This window comes from Hyposmocoma kahamanoa, unplaced genomic scaffold, assembly GCF_003589595.1.
Source record: "Hyposmocoma kahamanoa isolate Upper Pololo Valley unplaced genomic scaffold, ASM358959v1 224, whole genome shotgun sequence".
Classification (NCBI taxonomy): domain Eukaryota; kingdom Metazoa; phylum Arthropoda; class Insecta; order Lepidoptera; family Cosmopterigidae; genus Hyposmocoma; species Hyposmocoma kahamanoa.
This window is the reverse complement of record NW_020653743.1, coordinates 7,028,252-7,045,977: the sequence shown is the minus strand read 5'-3', so window position 1 is coordinate 7,045,977 and position 17,726 is coordinate 7,028,252. Positions and strand designations below refer to the sequence as shown.

Sequence of the window (17,726 nt, the reverse complement as noted above, 5' to 3'; positions counted from 1 at the left end):
ACCGTACATGGACAATTTTATAACAAATACCTGTTCGAGCAGCGCGGAAAGTGATTATTCCATCGATGGCGAACATAATAACATAGCAATGTTAGACGAAGAAATGCTTTCAGAAACAAACTGAATTGAAATGACTAATAACCGGAAAAATATTCGGTTTTAGTTATATAAAAGAAGGACACTGTATTTATTTTTGTTAACTTGCTTATTGACATGGAGTAAATGTTATTAAAAATAGGGACTTAGTTTTACAGCTATATATAGTTCACACGGATATCGAAACAAAACAACAATAAAGTACGTAGTTCAAATTATTATAGATTTTAAATCCGATCATTAATGGGCATGGTAATTAATATTCGTATCATTCGGAAATCCGATGATTGCCAAGTGATATTGAGAAAATGGAAGCACAGTATAAATGTGCATTTAACCTCCACCTCACCTAATGATAAGTGACGATGAGGTAAACGATAGAGCACCCACATTTAAATAATGCCTATTCATTCTCGCCTTGAAAAGTCCCAATAACGTTCTGGGAATAAGTATGCAGGCAGGGAATTCCACTCAATAGCCATTCGCCATATAAATGTGGAAACGCTTCGAGCGAATCCTTGGAATATCCACAACATTGGGGTGGAAGCCATGGCACATTCTCCGTGATATATCCTGTAGGATATTTTCAATTATCAAAATTTTACAAACGATACAAACCTTATCTCTGCCAAAACACCAAAGATAAAGCCACTTTATTTTACTCTTAATTGGGTTTTTATTCTTTCCTTCAGATTTTAATACACCTCGCTTTCTAGTCATTTTCACATTTAAATAGTTAATTTATAAGATTTTATCACTTTTTCGACGTCGTACTGGTTTAAAGTCTCGGAGATAACTGATAACAGGAAGATGACATCAGTAATGAACTAAGCCTTAATTACACATTTACGAACAGTTTGTTTGACGAGTTTTAAAAGTAATTGTCTGCATAGTTAACCTAGCTAAAGCGACAATTTCTATATTTGTTAATTCTAAACTAACTTATTTTTATATACTTTCCATACATTCTTACATGTATGTTATGTTTACACCACAAATTTAAATACGTTATAAAATTAATATTTTAATTATAAAAAGATTATAAATTTATTGATGATTCATAAGAAAAATTTTTTTCGTGATTCGGACCTTATCTCTGCCAAAACACCAAAGAGAAATCCGTTTTATTTTATTCTTAATATAATTTCTATTTTTTCCATCAGATTTTATATACCTTTTTTTATTTTTATTAACGCCCAAACTCATAGACTCGCATCAGGGAAACCTTGTGACTTAGTGTATAGTTTGTGGTAGACAACCACAAACTATACACTAAGTCACGAGAAAAATAAATGTAGGCCATACAAAAATTTCCCCCGGCCCGGGAATCGAACCCGGGATCTCTGCGTGGCAGTCCAGTCCAGTGGTAGACAACCACAAACTATACACTAAGTCACGAGAAAAATAAATGTAGGCCATACAAAAATTTCCCCCGGCCCGGGAATCGAACCCGGGATCTCTGCGTGGCAGTTCAGCATGGTAACCGTTCGGCCACGGAGGCAGTTTCGGCAAGGAGGAGACACCTTTTAAACACCTCGTTTTCTAAAGCAATGTTTATTAAATATTGTTATCATAACAATATTGTTGTTAAAAAATTAAATTTCTTTCGATATAAACACAGTGTTAAAATGATTTCAAAATGTATATATAATAAATAATGTTGCCCACAACATAACTCTACTTCGAATGAATTCACAAAACCTTTGCGTAGAAATATAACTAGTCGTGACGACTGTACATGAAGTTAGATATGCAAATATTGTAAATGACATTAAAATATGTCCACATGATTCAGAAATAAAAACAGAACACATTTGAACAAATAATGTAAGAAACGTCGCGTCTGTCGACAATTAGTAAACGTTCTTTGTGAATTCCTTCTTAGCAAGTCATTTTAATGAATTGCAATTTAATTCATATTAAAATAAAAGCTGAGAAACTTATATAATGCTATTAACGACGGTATGTGATGACTCATGAGAGAGATGATATACTGCAGGTTCGATAGAAGATGGAACATAAGGGAGCTGAAATGGAGTCGGCAAATTATATTCCTAACGTGAGATTACAGTGTTTTTAGCTGGTATTTGTAAGCAAAATTTCATGTTCTTTGTGTGACCGCTAGGGGCGCTGTATACTTTGTAAAGTAAAATCTATTGGGAATACTAAATGAAAAATCTCATAGTAGAGGCACTGGTTACTTGGTCACGTGGGCTCGCAACTGGCAATCAAGAGACAAGACAAGGAAAGCGGAGGCCCAGTTGGAGCAGCACCTTATGTCAAGGATTTTTTTCAATGCATTGGGTAGCTATGCGTTGACATGAAGACAATTAAGGGACACAGTAACCTTTCCTGCTACGATCCTGAAATATGGCAAATAGATTGGACTTTCCGGAAATTGAACCCGGGACCTTCTCATTACGCGCCCATAATGCTAACTGCACCACCGACCGCTATCAAGGTTAAATCGTCTTTTTAACCGACTTTACTCCGGCATTGAAGAACCGATTTTGATGATTCTTTTTTGTTGGAAAAAGGGTACCTCATTGTTGGTCCTATTTAAATTTGAAGAAAATATTTCACGTCTAAGGGTGGCAAACTAGGGGATAAATCCGGTTTCACGCACTTTCCGGTAATCGATATATACAAAACTTGGCAAATAGATGTAATTCCACGAACTTTTGAGGTCGGCTTTTTTTTTACAAAAAAGTTATTAGTTGAATACTCCTTGTTAATTAGGCAAGATCAACTCGATCAACACAGCTAATTCTGAATGCATAATTGGGTTTGGTTCATAGACATACAGAAAGTTTAACCGCATTGCAACGACATATTTCGTTTAATAGGTATGCTGTACCTATGTATAATAAAAATATATATTTTTATAATATTAAGTGACGGGACAACAAGTCGTGCGCCTAAAGGTAAAACAATTGCTGTTTTGTACTTCCCTGGACGAACGCTTTCACAAGGACTTCGTCCACAGAAGTATCAGGGAAGTCCAGGGTAATAATAATCAATAAATCAACTAACCCCACTGTCGGCGTCATTACGGTGATGCGGCAGGTCCTGTGCGATCATGTGAATCTGGTGGGCTGACTGCTGGACACGTGCCATCATGGCGTCCACTTCTTGGCTTTCACATTGCATGTGGTTACTGAAAAAGACAATACCGATACAGTTTAAAAAAGGTATAAAAATAATCCTGACTACGAATTGCAGTCATGACACTTATGTTCAAATAACACCACAATATATAATTAAAACTATTATTTGTTTTTTAACCGACTTTAACAAAGGAGGTTCTCAATTCGACAGAATTTATTTGTGTGTAAGTAAGAATAATATAGTAAGAATATGTTCTATCTATATTAGGGGATGAATTTGGTTTATTGAATTTCACTCACTCGGAAAGTTGGAAGTCTTGATCCATAGATTTTCGTATTTCATTTGTCACTCTATGCACTTGTTCAATAGTAGAGTGGTTTCTTCGAAAACCGAATTGGTGATTTATAACTAGATTCCTGGATTGAATTATAAGTCTCATTATATCGACCAGCATCCTTTGAAATATTTTAGACAGCACAGGGAGTAAGCTAATTCGTCTATAAGGTGTGATGTCACCAGGATTCTTTCCCGGTTTAGGTACTATAACTATTTGGGATATCTTCCACTGTAATGGAAAGTATCCCACTCTTAAAGTACTATTGAGAAGCATGGTTAAGAAAACAATGCCTCTACGCGACAAATTTTTTAATATTAGCGGAGTTATTAAGTCGTAGCCCGGAGCTTTATGACTGTCGAGATGTTTAATACGTGTAGCAACCTCCTTTGGTGTAAAAGATATAATTTTAATAAAACTTGGTCCATAGGTGTAATTCGAATGAAAAGTGTTATGGTAATAAGTTACCAAGCTTGTCTGATAATGAAAATGACACACAGATGAGAGAAACTCGACATAGTACAGCAGCTACCTTGTGTTTGGGCTTATATGATTCGTTTTGACGAGGAGTTCCATTTGGGGTTCAAATGTCGTTGAGGAGACCGTGGCAATGGACACAGTGAAAGCGGATAAACAAAGACTTGAAATCGTTTTTTTTTTTTAATTATTAATCGTGTGGTTTAGTCAGCAAGATCGTACCTACTGTCCCACCCACAAATTCTGATAAGACGAGACGCCTGCAAATTTATTATTCTTTTAAAAATAAAACGCATGTTTATGATAGTTACCAAATATTTAGTAATAAAAAAAAATAAATGGATGTAAAAAAATTTTAACGATCAAAAATTTAAACACTACTAATCTTGTGTAGTCTAGTGGGCTGATTTATATTTTTCGCTTTGGCGCCGTTATAGAAAAAAATATGGTCGTATGGATGTATGGTCACGTTAGATTTAACTGCCTCCGTGGCCGAACGGTTACCATGCCGGACTGCCACGCAAAGGTCTCAGGTTCGATTCCCGGGCCGGGCGAAATATTTGTATGACCTACATTTATTTCTCTCGTGAGTTTGGGTGTAATTTGTGTGTGTCCATGACACCCGCGACACAGGGTTTCCCTAGTGCTATGTTGAGGCTGGGGCAATGTTGAGTGTGTGCGTTATTATTGCTATTATTATTATTATTATTATTATTATTATCGTATTTATTTTAAACTCTCGCCTCTCCCAAGGCCTTATTATTATTATTATTATTATAGATAAGATGCCTCGTAAAGTTTTTGTTTCACTATAGACTTAATTTTAAATTTTATTTTAATTTTGAATTACATCAGGAATTTTATTATAGAAGTGCCCTTTGACTGAATTTCTGACTTTATGAAGTCAAGAACACCCAGTCACTTTAATGTTTATACGTGCATAGAAAACCTGAATCGAAGTAGGTAATAGCTTTCCCCGTCATACTTATTACGTCCTTTTATGTCTGCTAAATGGAGTGTTGCGTATGTGACCTGCCCGTTGTCCCTTTGCACTATCTGTTACGTCATAATAAACTTACTTCATATCAATATCATGTCGCTCCCGCAGCGACATGGAGCGCATGGGTCTGGTGAGAGCCAGAACCTTCTCGGCGCCGCCTGGACTCTTCTGTATTAGCGAGTTTGCGTAGATGTCGTTGCCACCTGGAAAATATAATAATTATATAAATAAATAAAATAATAATGCTGTCCTTATCATAAACAACGAAATGGACATTTTTAGCGAAATTGAGTAATTAACAAATCTGGATTCAGCGAAACAAGATCTACAAGCCCTTATAAGCAGTTTTTTTAATATCTTATTCAGTTTCAGTTTTATTCTTAAGCAAAATCAGCTTAATATTATTTTTAAAGAATACTTTAGGCGCCAATATTTCGAAAGTTACAAAAATGCAAATGCATTGTTTATGACAATGAGAGAATATATTGACAACTCTATAGCTCAACGGTTTGCTCCGAGGGCGCTGGAAGAGGAGGTCTCGAGTTCGATTCGCGGTTGGACCAATTTGGTAAATGAATTTTTCTGATTAGTTCTAGACTGCGAGTTCTGCATAGTGCACAGTGAATTCCCTGGTTTGAGAATAGGTTTTTATAACTGACTTCAAAAAAGGAGGAGGTTCTCAATACGACTGTAATTCTTTTTGTGTATGTTACTCGCGTATATACTCGCGATTTGTGAACCACTTTTGATGATTCCTTTTTTGTTGGACAGAGGGTACCTCAGTATTGGTTCCATTTACGTTTGAAGGCGAATTTCTACCGCCATGCAGTAATGTGAGCATTAGTGCGTTTCGTTTTTGAAGGGTAAGGGTGCTGGTGAAATTACAGACATATGAGACTTATGTCAATTACGTCTCAGGGTAACAGGCTCAGTGACCATGTCCCTCAGACCTTTGCAATTTAAAGCTCTGAGGGCACTGTAACTGCTATGGACAGGCGTGTCGTTTAAAGTGGTAAGGGACACGCATATCCATACCACTTGCAGTGCCACTCAGAGCCTTAAATCACAAAGATCTTAGAGGCACTGCCACTACGCCCGTTATCTTGACACATAAGTCGACACGTCTTATGTGCCAGTAATTTCTCCAGCACCCTTACCCTTCAAAATCGAAACACAGCAATGCTTACATAACTGCTTGGTGGGAGTACTTCCCTGGACAAACTCTTTCACAAGGAGCTCTACCGCACTTGGTATCATAATAAAAAATACTATCTTACCATTGACTAGTTGGTGATCCTGGCCATCCTGTAGCCTGCGTGCGTTAGAATCGGCAGCCTTCGCCATCGCTGTGATGGCGCTGAACTTCTTCAACAACTGCCTCCTTCGGAACGCTCTCTGAATCGTGACTGCAGCTCTTCTGGCTCTGAGACCTCCGTACCTTCTTTCTAATATCTCCACTTGTTTATCGAGAAGGTCTTGGGACATCTCATATCGGCTGAAAGTGGATATAAAAATATTAGTTCCTTGTTTGCTTTGAATAAGAGCTACCATTGATACATTTTGAAGTTTGAGCCCATATATTCGGAATTTCAAATTAATCATATTCTGTCACATTGAAACCATTTATTTCCACACTAATTACATAATAAATAAAGTAGACAAGAATATTTAAATTATATATACATATTTTGTGTACGGGGGGCAGTTTCAGCATAAATTGAGCGGCAGAAATCGCTCAGCAATTTTTTCAGACTTTGCAAAGGTATTTGTATTGTGAACCTGTTTCGGAAAGCTCCTTAATATATATTACCTACAAGGTGTACATATCGCAGCATATGACAGAAAATTTCGTATCAGGAATTCCCAAAATATGCGACCAGGTTTAGAAGGCACAAAGTCAAGCATAGCTGACAAATGTAAAGTCCCTTCTACACAGTCAAGCATCTTCTCATATATTGCATTCGGCTTGAACGGGTCAGATATCCGTCCAAGACAATTACTGTCAAATAGATAGATAAAAACTTTATTCACTTCCATGACATCTTATTCACATAGGATCCACTAAAACTAACACCATATTATTATCTTGAACCACTTAAAAATAACAAATTTTTATAACACAAGAAAGTCATAACTACATATATAAGTAATTAAAGTAAATAGTTTTGGAAGTCACGGCAGTGAAAAGGCGCTAGCGCAGCTAAAATGAAGCAGTTTCCCACGACGCTGGTATTCTGCCAGAACCGTGTTCAAAAAGATAATATACGACCAAATTAAAAGATGCATGATGCGAATAACGTTTCATACTTGCTTTTGATTTGATTGATTGATTATTACTTACTTATTTGACAGTAATATGTTGGACAGATTATGGGAGTAGACTCCCCAGGTTACAATTTTCCCTTACACAGCACACATGCAAGTGCACTTGAAGACACTTGACCGTGTAGTCTTAGCCAATTAGAGACCACGTTGTTGACACTATTGGCAGTAAAACCTGATAATGTGACATGTACTGAGCGGTAGCCCTTATTGATACGGAATTAGGATGAGTGTGATTTAGTTTTAATTTAGTTTTAGATGCTCGACTGCAGGCAGGGTCATGCTTAACTTTTCATTATTTTATAAGTCGCGAGAAGACAAAACCAAGTAAAAAGAAAATAATGTAATAATTTAGTTTGTTTAATATATTAAATTTTTTACTAACTACGTTTCGAAAGAGTGCTTTCTGTACTCTACTATCAACCAGGAAGTAATTATTTAAATTTCATTGGTGTCGATTCATAAAAACGAAAAGTAAATTAAAAAATGTGTTCTATTAGTTCAGTACAAATTTTCATTGGTATTTGTAAAGTACCTATTGGATGCAGTTTTGTGTGTTTTTTTTTATCATGAATACTTTTAGGAATAGTGTTTTCACATCATATAGTACTCAAAGTATATCCTCAATTTTGCTACAATATATTGTTTAAGAGATTAATTCAACGCTTTCACTGTTATGCTGAATTAAATTAATGAAACAAAGCCATTTGAGGTTATGTCGACTCTTAATTAAGTTCACTTCATTATTTCTCTTTCGTCACTAGAACAGACATCTTGGAGCTGTTAAATAACTCGACGCCCATAACCCATTAGATAAACTTAATAATAATGATGTACAATTTATTATTTCAATTCAACGTTTTCTTAATAGATAAATGAAATAAATTTAAGCCAAAACGCAGAGGCTCAGCTTATGCTGGCACGGCGATGAGACCGTGCAGCTCTGTTTTTCAGTGTCTCCCTAATCGCTATACTCTTAAGCGGTAGTCGTGGCAACGAGGGCTAATGAGTACTCTCTTACGATCTAAAATTATACACTTAGACAGTGTGTGTTTGTACCACGACGACAAAATGAGCTCTAAACTAAGAAGAAAGAAACGGATGCACGGAGCTTAAATTAAATTTGCGTTTCTCCAGAATCGACGCCAACAGTTAGTCAAATTTCATGCTTGTTAACAAAAGATCATTCTCAAGAATTAGGGTAGTGATTACAAAATGCGTTTTAATTAGTTATTTTATGTTTCGTTATTTTTAATTATCTCTCATGCATTGTCAGAAAAAGTTGTAGATTGATCAGGTCATAAAACACGAGAAGTGATAGAGAGCAATAAAATTTTGAATATTTTAAAAATGTATTTTAGTCGACCCTTTCACTAAAAGCGTGAGTGAAGGAAAAGGAGGTACTAGGTTGTCAGAGGTTCAAATAGCATTCCTCGGGACATACCCTCTAGTAAGCTTGCCCCGTTTTTGGGACAAAGACGTGTCTTTTTGTGTAATTCCTGCTGTAACCATGATCCCAACGTCTGTGCCTCGCCTATGGAAGAATTCAGTTTTATAATACAAAAAAAAAGGATATTTGACAAAGTAAGAAAATAGCCAATAGCCGGAAAAAGTAAACTGTAAAGTATAATACCGATAACCCAAGGAAAAATTTCATAATTGTTATTTAATTAAAAAAAATTATATTTTACAAATTTTTGCAGTTTTTGTAAACATTGCAACCCGTATTTGGTTACGTACATGAAACCATATACTATCGTAACATGATGGAATTTCAAACACAAATTTTCAAAATTAAAAAAAAAACATACCGAAATAAATAATAATAATTAGTTACCCACTTATGAACGAGATTATAAATGTATTGGTTCCATTCAGTGATATTTTGAATTTTTTTTTATATTGAAGGGACGAACAAGCCGTGTGTGTGTCGTCACCACCACCCCTACCCTTCAAAACCGGAACCCAGTAATGTGAAGTAATGTGAGCTACTGCTTGGGGCAAAAATAGACAAGGTGGCAGTACTTCCCTGGACGAACTCTTTCACGAGGAGCTCTACTGCTATTAAAGATTTTTGTTTATATTATATTTAGATTCATGTGGGTTTTATTCATACCCATGACATAAGAATTAGAAAAAACATGCGCCTTGTTATTAAACCAATAGTATTTTTTACAGTACTACATCCATATACCCTCGTATTACTGTTAGCTTACAATAGGATTTGTATCGTCTCAATTTCAAACTTCTAATCCTTAACTATGCCACCACAGCTACAGTAGATATAAAGCGACTATATAACAAACTTTAACATCGATTTACCTGTTGGTATGGACGGCGTGACCGAATCCCTCTGGTGGAGCGGCGATGTACAGCGGCGGTGCGGGCTCGGCTGCGCCTGGGCAGAGCCCGACGCCGGTCGAAGCGTTCGATGCCGATGAGCATGACGAATTCGAATGGTTTAACGCTGGAATTTGAAAAAAGAAGACGTGTGATTGGTGATTTAATGTTTGAATTTGAAATAAGAAAGATAATCGTATGTGATTGGTTGATTTCAGTCAATTTGTGTTTAGAATGGTGTAAATTGATTTGTGTGCTTTAATGCCTTTTTAATTGATTAGGTAGGTAATTGATTAGTGAAAAGTTCAAACAGACTGCAACCTATTGGTTTTAGTCTGGATATTCTGGGTTGCGCTTCTTGAGCTGATGTCCTTACTTTCATGACTGATATTTACTAAAGCAAATTCTATTGCTAACGTCAGAACGAATTAAAAAGACGGTGGTAGGCTATAAGTAATATGCCAAACTACTACACCAATTGCCTGGTTTCAAACTAGAGAATACTAACGGTACCATAGCTACGGGATTCACTCCCAGAAAAAATTCATTTCCCAAATTGGTCCTACCGGGAATCGAACCCGGGATCTGCGCCTACAGCGCCCACTGTGCAAACCGTTAGGCCACCGAGGTCGTCGAATGTACATTGGTACTGAAGCTGATCAAATAAATACCTACCCCCTAATACAAGGTACTTCACCGTCTATCATGAGAATCGATCAATAGTTGGACAGTATAGTCTTAAGGAGGAGGATTAATGAGGCAAACTAATTTGCATTCTCCAAGGATCAAAGTCTCCAATCCGTTTATATTAAGCCTATTCACAAGACAGTGTAGCTGTTGAAAAGTACACTGTAATTAAAATTAAGGAACAACAGTTTCTTTCAGGTAATCTTAAAATCGAGCGCGTCAATTTGATAGAAGATTGAAATTCAGAGTAAAGCCAATTTCGGTAGCATTTTGTATTATTCAAATAGTATATTTTTGTCAAATAATATTTCAGGATACTAGTAATATTCAAGAATATTTAAATCATAAAACTTGCCACCTAAATTAGGTAGATAAAACTAACCTGAAAATTACATCCAGACGCGTTTATAAAATTTGAAGGTTTTTCTGAGAAAAATTATAGTGTTCGGCAGCTGCCTTTATCGGGTAGGGCGCTGGAGGAAACTTCGTATATTTTAAATGAAACTTTAATATCACATACACATATTTTTTATTCCAACACCGAGAGAAGAGAAGGAGAGAAATGTCGCAACATGTCTGCAATAATAGTGAATCTTCCCAACAAATAGTTAAAATATATTTTTGATGTTGAATAGCTTATTCGGAAACAGGATATTTATGTTTATATGTATGTTTTTTAGTCGCTTTTTTTAAACTAATATTTTTTCATTCAACTTAATAGAAAAAAAATAGAAATATAATATTACTGTATAAAAATAATAAATACTCAACTAATTAACGTATCTTTTAAAGTTAAAACTTGACTAAACTAAAGGACGTAATTATAGTTGTGATAATCTCAGTACAGAGTACTAAAAAACCGACCTCAAAAGTACGTGGAATTACATATATTTGCCAAGTTTTATTGACATCGGTTACCGTAAAGTGCGCAAACCCGGATTCATCCCCTAGTTCGCCACACTTGGCACAGGAGATAATAAAAATCGGTTCTCACTACTTAAAATTTATATTGAGAGAAAAACGCCTTGAGAACAGAAAAATCAACCATTAAAATAATTGCCCCTTGTAATAAAATTTAGGCGCTATTTATAAAAATGAATCTTCATGCGTGAACAGCCATCCTTGGAGGTGGACGATTTTCTTCAAAATTAAATGGGACCACTATGGAGGTACCCTCTTTCCAACAAAAAAGAATCATCAAAATCGGTTCACAAATCAGAAAAAAAAACATACAGTCGAATTGAGAACCTCCTCCTTTTTTTAAAGTCGGTTAAAATTCGGATTAATGTACTGCACAATAAAAACCCACTTCCGTATATTACTATATTCCGTATACTAAGTAAGATCCTTTGATATTAGTGTTTTTAAACAGGATAATGGTGAAACAAATACTATACGTATTATACATACGTTTAATGTAGTAAAGTATGTATAATACGTTTAATAAAAATTTTATATAAATTATTTATTAAATTTTTATTAAATAATTAACAATTAAATTTAATAAATGTGAAAGAAATGCCTTTTTATGGGGAAAAATCTGATTTTATTGATCCGGATGTGCCTGTAATTTAAAGGAAATTAAACTTACATTTCGGTTTTAAATCGCGTATATTTGTTTTTACAAAGAAACCAACGTTTTGGGCCCTTTGCAGGTCCCATGGTCACGATTGACTGACATTGAGTGTTCGATCTTTGTATTAATAATTATAACAAACTAGTGGAGTAATTTCACAAAAAATAATTGAATATCAATTCAATAAAAATTTAATTAATATATGTATTCTATAAAAAAATACATATTTATTATATATTATAATGAGGCGAATAACCTAATGAGTGATGATAAACTTGGACACGCAATTTCAAATACTTTGGTTACGTTATTTAAAAGTACATGTCCAAAATATATCATTTTAAGTGCTTTTAATATACTTTTTAAATAAATCTTCAATATTACTCTAGTTAGTGAATTAATGAAAAATATGACATTATATCGATATAAATACATAATAAACATGTGTAATTATTAGGATTCGCGTTAGCATTTTCGCTATGTTGCCGCTCTGATCACGTAACGTAATACCGCAAGAAAGTGATGGGTAACCACTTCACGCACACATTTGCGCGTGTGCAGATAGCGCCTTGCTGTATGTAGTAGTAGTAGTAGGTAAATAATTTTCGACTGTTGTATGGAGTGTCTGGGGTGTGCCCGAAGGAAGAATAGTGACATCACTTACCAGGTAATGGGCGATGGACAGCAGTAACGTACTGATTGCCCTGCATGTAGCCGCGATCTGGCTCCGCGTGGTGGGCATGATGCCCTATGGAATGCTGGTGGGAGTAGAAACCGTCTGGCGGATGGAGTGCCCCCCCACCTCCACCTTCTTCCTCGTCTACTTTTTGCGAGAAGCTGTGGACAAAAGAAAAGACGTTTGATATAGATTACAGAGTTACATAGATTTCGTACCATAATTTATAATAATAGTTCATATAGCAACCACTTTCATTGCGCTTGTAATAAATAAATTGTAAAAAAAGTACTACGCCGATTGGAGTAATATATGTAGCTCGGAGAGCTGAATAAACTGGTCGATTCCCATGGTCTGTACTATGATTTTACACATGTACGACGACACTTACATGCACATTATGTCATCGTACGTTGCAACGCACTCGGCACAGTAAATGACCTGTATTTGTAGTATGACTTTACGGTCTAGAAATCATAAGCTGAAAATATTTCAGTGACAAATTTTACAGCGCCTCTAGCTGTTGCAAAATTTTGCGCAGTTGCTAGCAGATTCTACACTAAAAGTTTGTTGACGTACTTATTGTCTGTCTTGTGCCGTAAGCAACAAAGGCCATATTCCAATGAACAGCATCCTCAAAAATAAATCGTTAATTGTAACAACACGGGACACGGTCCAACTTATAGGGCTTATAAAAGGCTTCAGTTTATTGTATAACATGATGACTGAAAACAATTGGTATATAAAGTTATTCCTTATATTACAGAAAATACAGATTGTAATTGTATAACATGCTACACGGTTCTGGATACAGGGCGCACCAAAGCCGTTAATTTACATAGGCTTCGTCATATGTTTGTACAATCAAAGCCTATATCTTCAATAGATGGAATCAATACGATTATAAATAATTTTCTTGCCCAATAGTTTTCATACATCGAATAGTACCTACCCTTTAAAATTTCCAAAAACTGGGGTGGATACATAAGACAATTTAATTATAGTCTGGCTTCACAGCTTACGGTTGCGTACGATCCGTAGGGACTGTTCGCCTGCGGGCATACCGCATGCGTAGAATCCGCAGTGCTGTGAATCGAGTATTTAATTTGGTGCGGATATTCACGGAAGATAGTCGCCTACAACGAACGCACGGGTGGCTTGTGCGGAGCTCACGCGGAGCGTGTTCCGTACGGAGCAATACGCGTCATTGTATAACGATGTTCTAACGCCACACTTCTTCGTTCCTATACTTCGTTCCAGTGCTCCGCGCGGACGGTCCGCAGATAAATCCGCATTGCTCTGAAACTAGCCTAAGACACGTCTTGTGTTTATACTGCAACACAGCATCGTGCATAAAGATCACTATTGTTTTATTCTTCCAAAAAAAAAAAAAAGTTTAGTGGTTTTAAAAGCAACATCAATAAAAAATATACCTTATTTCTACTTATTTTCTTATACAAAAAAATGTATAAATAAAAATAATCCTATCATGCACAATAAGTCATTCAACTTTTTTTTTTTAATTTTCATATTGTGTTTTCTCAATTCCATCATTTTTGAGTTACGATAGTATTTCGTTTCAAATGTGATATGCTTCCATCTATTACACAAAAGTGACATGTTTTATATACAATAATAAAGATAGCATCGAAATATGTTTGATTAAACTGTGTAATAAAAAAATTGTGAAAGTAAGAGGGAAACATACGTTTAACAACATACTTTTCCATTATGTGGAAACTACACTAATAAAACTCTTCATAAAAGCAGCAGCGTTAAATAACCACTGTTCCACGCTCCGGTGATCTCCTCCCGATTATCATATTAGTACTGTTAAGCATTTTACGATGATTGCTCGCGCGTGCTACGGTCCCGGTGCGAAGTATTTCTTTCATCAATATTGTTGAAGTAATTCTGTGTCAAGTACAGAATAACTACAACGTTAACATAGAGGCTGTACAGCTACTAAACAGTACAAATATAGTGCGTAGACTACAAAGAACTAAACCTTTTGAGTTACTATAGTTAAGTTATAGTGAATAAATATTAGTGCCAGCGTCAATTTGATGAACACATGAAAGTGATGAAGACACAGAGTGTCTTCCCCTTAACTAATATCAAAAGATATTTTGCCGATGGACAATTTCTTTACATGAGTTACTTTTATTTTAGGACATTATGTTAAATTAAAATTGCTTATTAGTCCTGTAAAAAGGCTAGGTAGTAGGTAATTAGCTACAAGGTTTTGTTTTTGATAAAAATTTTACTCATTTTGTATGAAAAATAATTTTATTAAATTTTACCTTCTATTCTCCCGATTTTTCTCGTCCCCAATGAAATCATCGTTATAAGAAGCTGAGTCTATCAGCATTAAAAAATAGTCAATTTTATTCATTTTGCATGAAAAACATTTTATAAAATTTGACCAACTCCTGCTGTCCCGATTTTTCGTCCCATTGTATGGGAATCGAATGAACCGGCACTAAAAAAACATTTGATCAATTTTATTCATTTTTATGGTCAATACACGCTTGATTGGGCCAAGATTGTTTTTACAAAAAAAGACAACGATGCCTATGGTTTTGGATTTCCCCATACTGTTCCATTAAAAAAAACACTATATATATTTGATATACAAGCAACGTCTCTCCGTAGACTAAAGGATTTCGAACCGTCTGTGACTTTGGGATCATCGACAACACGAACAGCCCGACGTTGGATTGAGCCAAGTGGATCAAGCTGGTATTATACTTACTAAAACTCCAAGTAATATGCACGGAGTGGACCAAGCTGGTATTATACTTACTAAAACTCCAAGTAATACACACGGAGTGGATCTCTGTTTCTCAAATCCCGGAAAACACTGCAGAACTCCTTTTTTTAAAGTCGGTTAATTAACTGATTTTCACTATATCCATCTTCACGTGAAAAGCTGAATGTAATAACAATTGAAAGTCGAACGATCAAATATATGTTTTTAAAATTAAGAATGTTATACTTTTCGTGTGAAATAAGTTTCATTCTGAAATCTGACACCATACAGGTTTAATTTTAATTCAAAGTGGCCAGTACAATAAACCTAATAATACGTACATATTTTGATTATAGATCTATTATCTACTTCAAAATACTTTCAAATCGTCGTTATAATGTTGGACACGAGAACAGCTATTAACTTTCTCTTTAGCTAGAAAACGGATCAGATACCCTTATAATAATATATACATATTTCTGTGATCTGAAAGTTTCCTGTACCATGAGTACCAGAGCAACGAATTCACTCCAGGGTACTACCTGGAACATCTGGACCAGAAATAATGCAAAAAGTTCATTTCCCAAATTGGTCCTACTGTGAATGGAACCTGGGACCAACTTACCCAATACCAAAGCTTACATGATCATACCGATGAGAGCTTTGCAATGCTGGTAACCTTTCCAAAGCTCTTGATTATACAGGTCGAATGAAATATTTAATGAAAACAAATTTTGAATTAAAAAACACGTATCACAAGTGTACGTGTCTGAGAGAACACCTGGACAAATGCTGAAACAACCAAACCACATTAATAACTCCCAAATGAACAAAATATTATGTTTATTACATCTTTACGTATCAAATAATCATTCCATACAATGTTTCAACAATTCGTCACGCTATCGAGACAATTACAATGTACGTTCAAGTAAATATAAAACTGTATTATGCTTATTTACGTTACTTTTAAATAGCATAGCAATTTGTATATGAATTTATTTTGATGATGTAACTGTTTGACGACATTTTCTAGTAGTTACTGTTTTCGTATTGTATATATATATATTGTTTATAATATCGTAAGTAGAAAATAGCTATAAAGAAAAAGCATCATCCGAGATAATTCAATGTAATTCATTAATAAATTCACAAATACCGTCGAACCTCAATACAAAAATTATCCCAAAATACAAGAAAACTTTACGATGTTTGCCCATCTTACTTAACGTCCTAAATACCCGTGTTCGTTCAAATATTTGGAAGAGATAGTGTGAATATGTTTGTAGTAACATAACACGAAAATGGGTCAAATGTAATAAGGTTACATTACTTGTTTAAGTATTACATCACGCAACATTTTCCTCTCTATCACTAACAATTTAGTCTTCCTTCAGCATGAAGCGGCGCGAGACAATACCAAACAGCGTTTTCTGGTGTCGAAGGCCGCCACATTGGTTGCTGTTATACTACGAAATAGTCACATGGGTTAAAATGTCCAATATAGATAGGATTCCAAGAACTTCTATTGCCCTGACTAAGGTTTTTTTTTTATGATACCAAGTGACAAGACGAACAAGTTGTGCGCCTGGTGTTAATCGACACGTCGGTCCACATCAGTAGCCATGACACTCAGTGCTTTAAATGCCACTGGCACTGCCACCGCGCCCTTCAGCCTTTGACGTCCACATTTGACTAGTTCCATGCGGCTGTTTTTCACCAACACCCTCACCTTTCAAAGCCGGAACGCGGACTGCTAACACTAATGCTTGGCGGCAGAAATAGGTGAGGTACAGTACTTCCCTGGACGAATACTTTCACGAGGCTCTCTAAGCTCTACTGCCAAATATTAGAGTATCATATAAGAGATGCCACTACTATCGTAGAAAGTTTTCAATTCAAATTCCACTGGGGGCAAAGAGCGATTCTTTTAATCATATTAAGTCATATTTAGTTCAGTTCGTAAAATTGTTACTTGGTTTTTACAATGAAGAAAAATAATGTTAGGGAACCTGCACGTGAAGGGGACAACCCAAATTGGGACAGCGTCGTAGACTAAAGCGCACCACCCTAGTGAAGGCACACACAGTGATGACATGAGAAACATCTACAAAAATTTCTGTTTACCTTCAACATCAAACAGGTATCATTTAGAGCAACCGAGAGATAAATCAAACTCAAAGAAGAGTATCAATTAGTTTTTCAAAAATTGATTTTACGAAGAAACACCAAGAAATTATCAAACGAACCTTCTGTTACTTATTTCCAGTACACTTTTCAAACTTCGTTAGTTAATTAAGATATTGTTGGTTCATCAGTTTGACTCTTGGAAAAACAAACTGTGCCTTCGTAATAGAA

The 17,726-nt window shown here is 35.5% G+C and overlaps 1 protein-coding gene across 2 annotated transcripts in view; it reads right to left on the bottom strand.

Moving 5' to 3' along the window:
• Positions 1-17,726, bottom strand: part of LOC113228126 (IQ motif and SEC7 domain-containing protein 2) — a 343,310-nt gene that overhangs the window by 18,063 nt on the left and 307,521 nt on the right. The window contains exons 4-9 of one of the 2 annotated variants that reach the window (XM_026461306.1): positions 12,605-12,777; positions 9,660-9,804; positions 8,782-8,871; positions 6,293-6,510; positions 5,095-5,218; positions 3,130-3,253 (exon numbers count right to left, since the gene is read on the bottom strand). In XM_026461306.1, coding sequence (XP_026317091.1) covers positions 3,130-3,253; positions 5,095-5,218; positions 6,293-6,510; positions 8,782-8,871; positions 9,660-9,804; positions 12,605-12,777 — 874 coding nt within the window. The remainder of the gene's footprint in view (positions 1-3,129; positions 3,254-5,094; positions 5,219-6,292; positions 6,511-8,781; positions 8,872-9,659; positions 9,805-12,604; positions 12,778-17,726) is intronic. The other variant, XM_026461307.1, reaches the window with a different exon arrangement.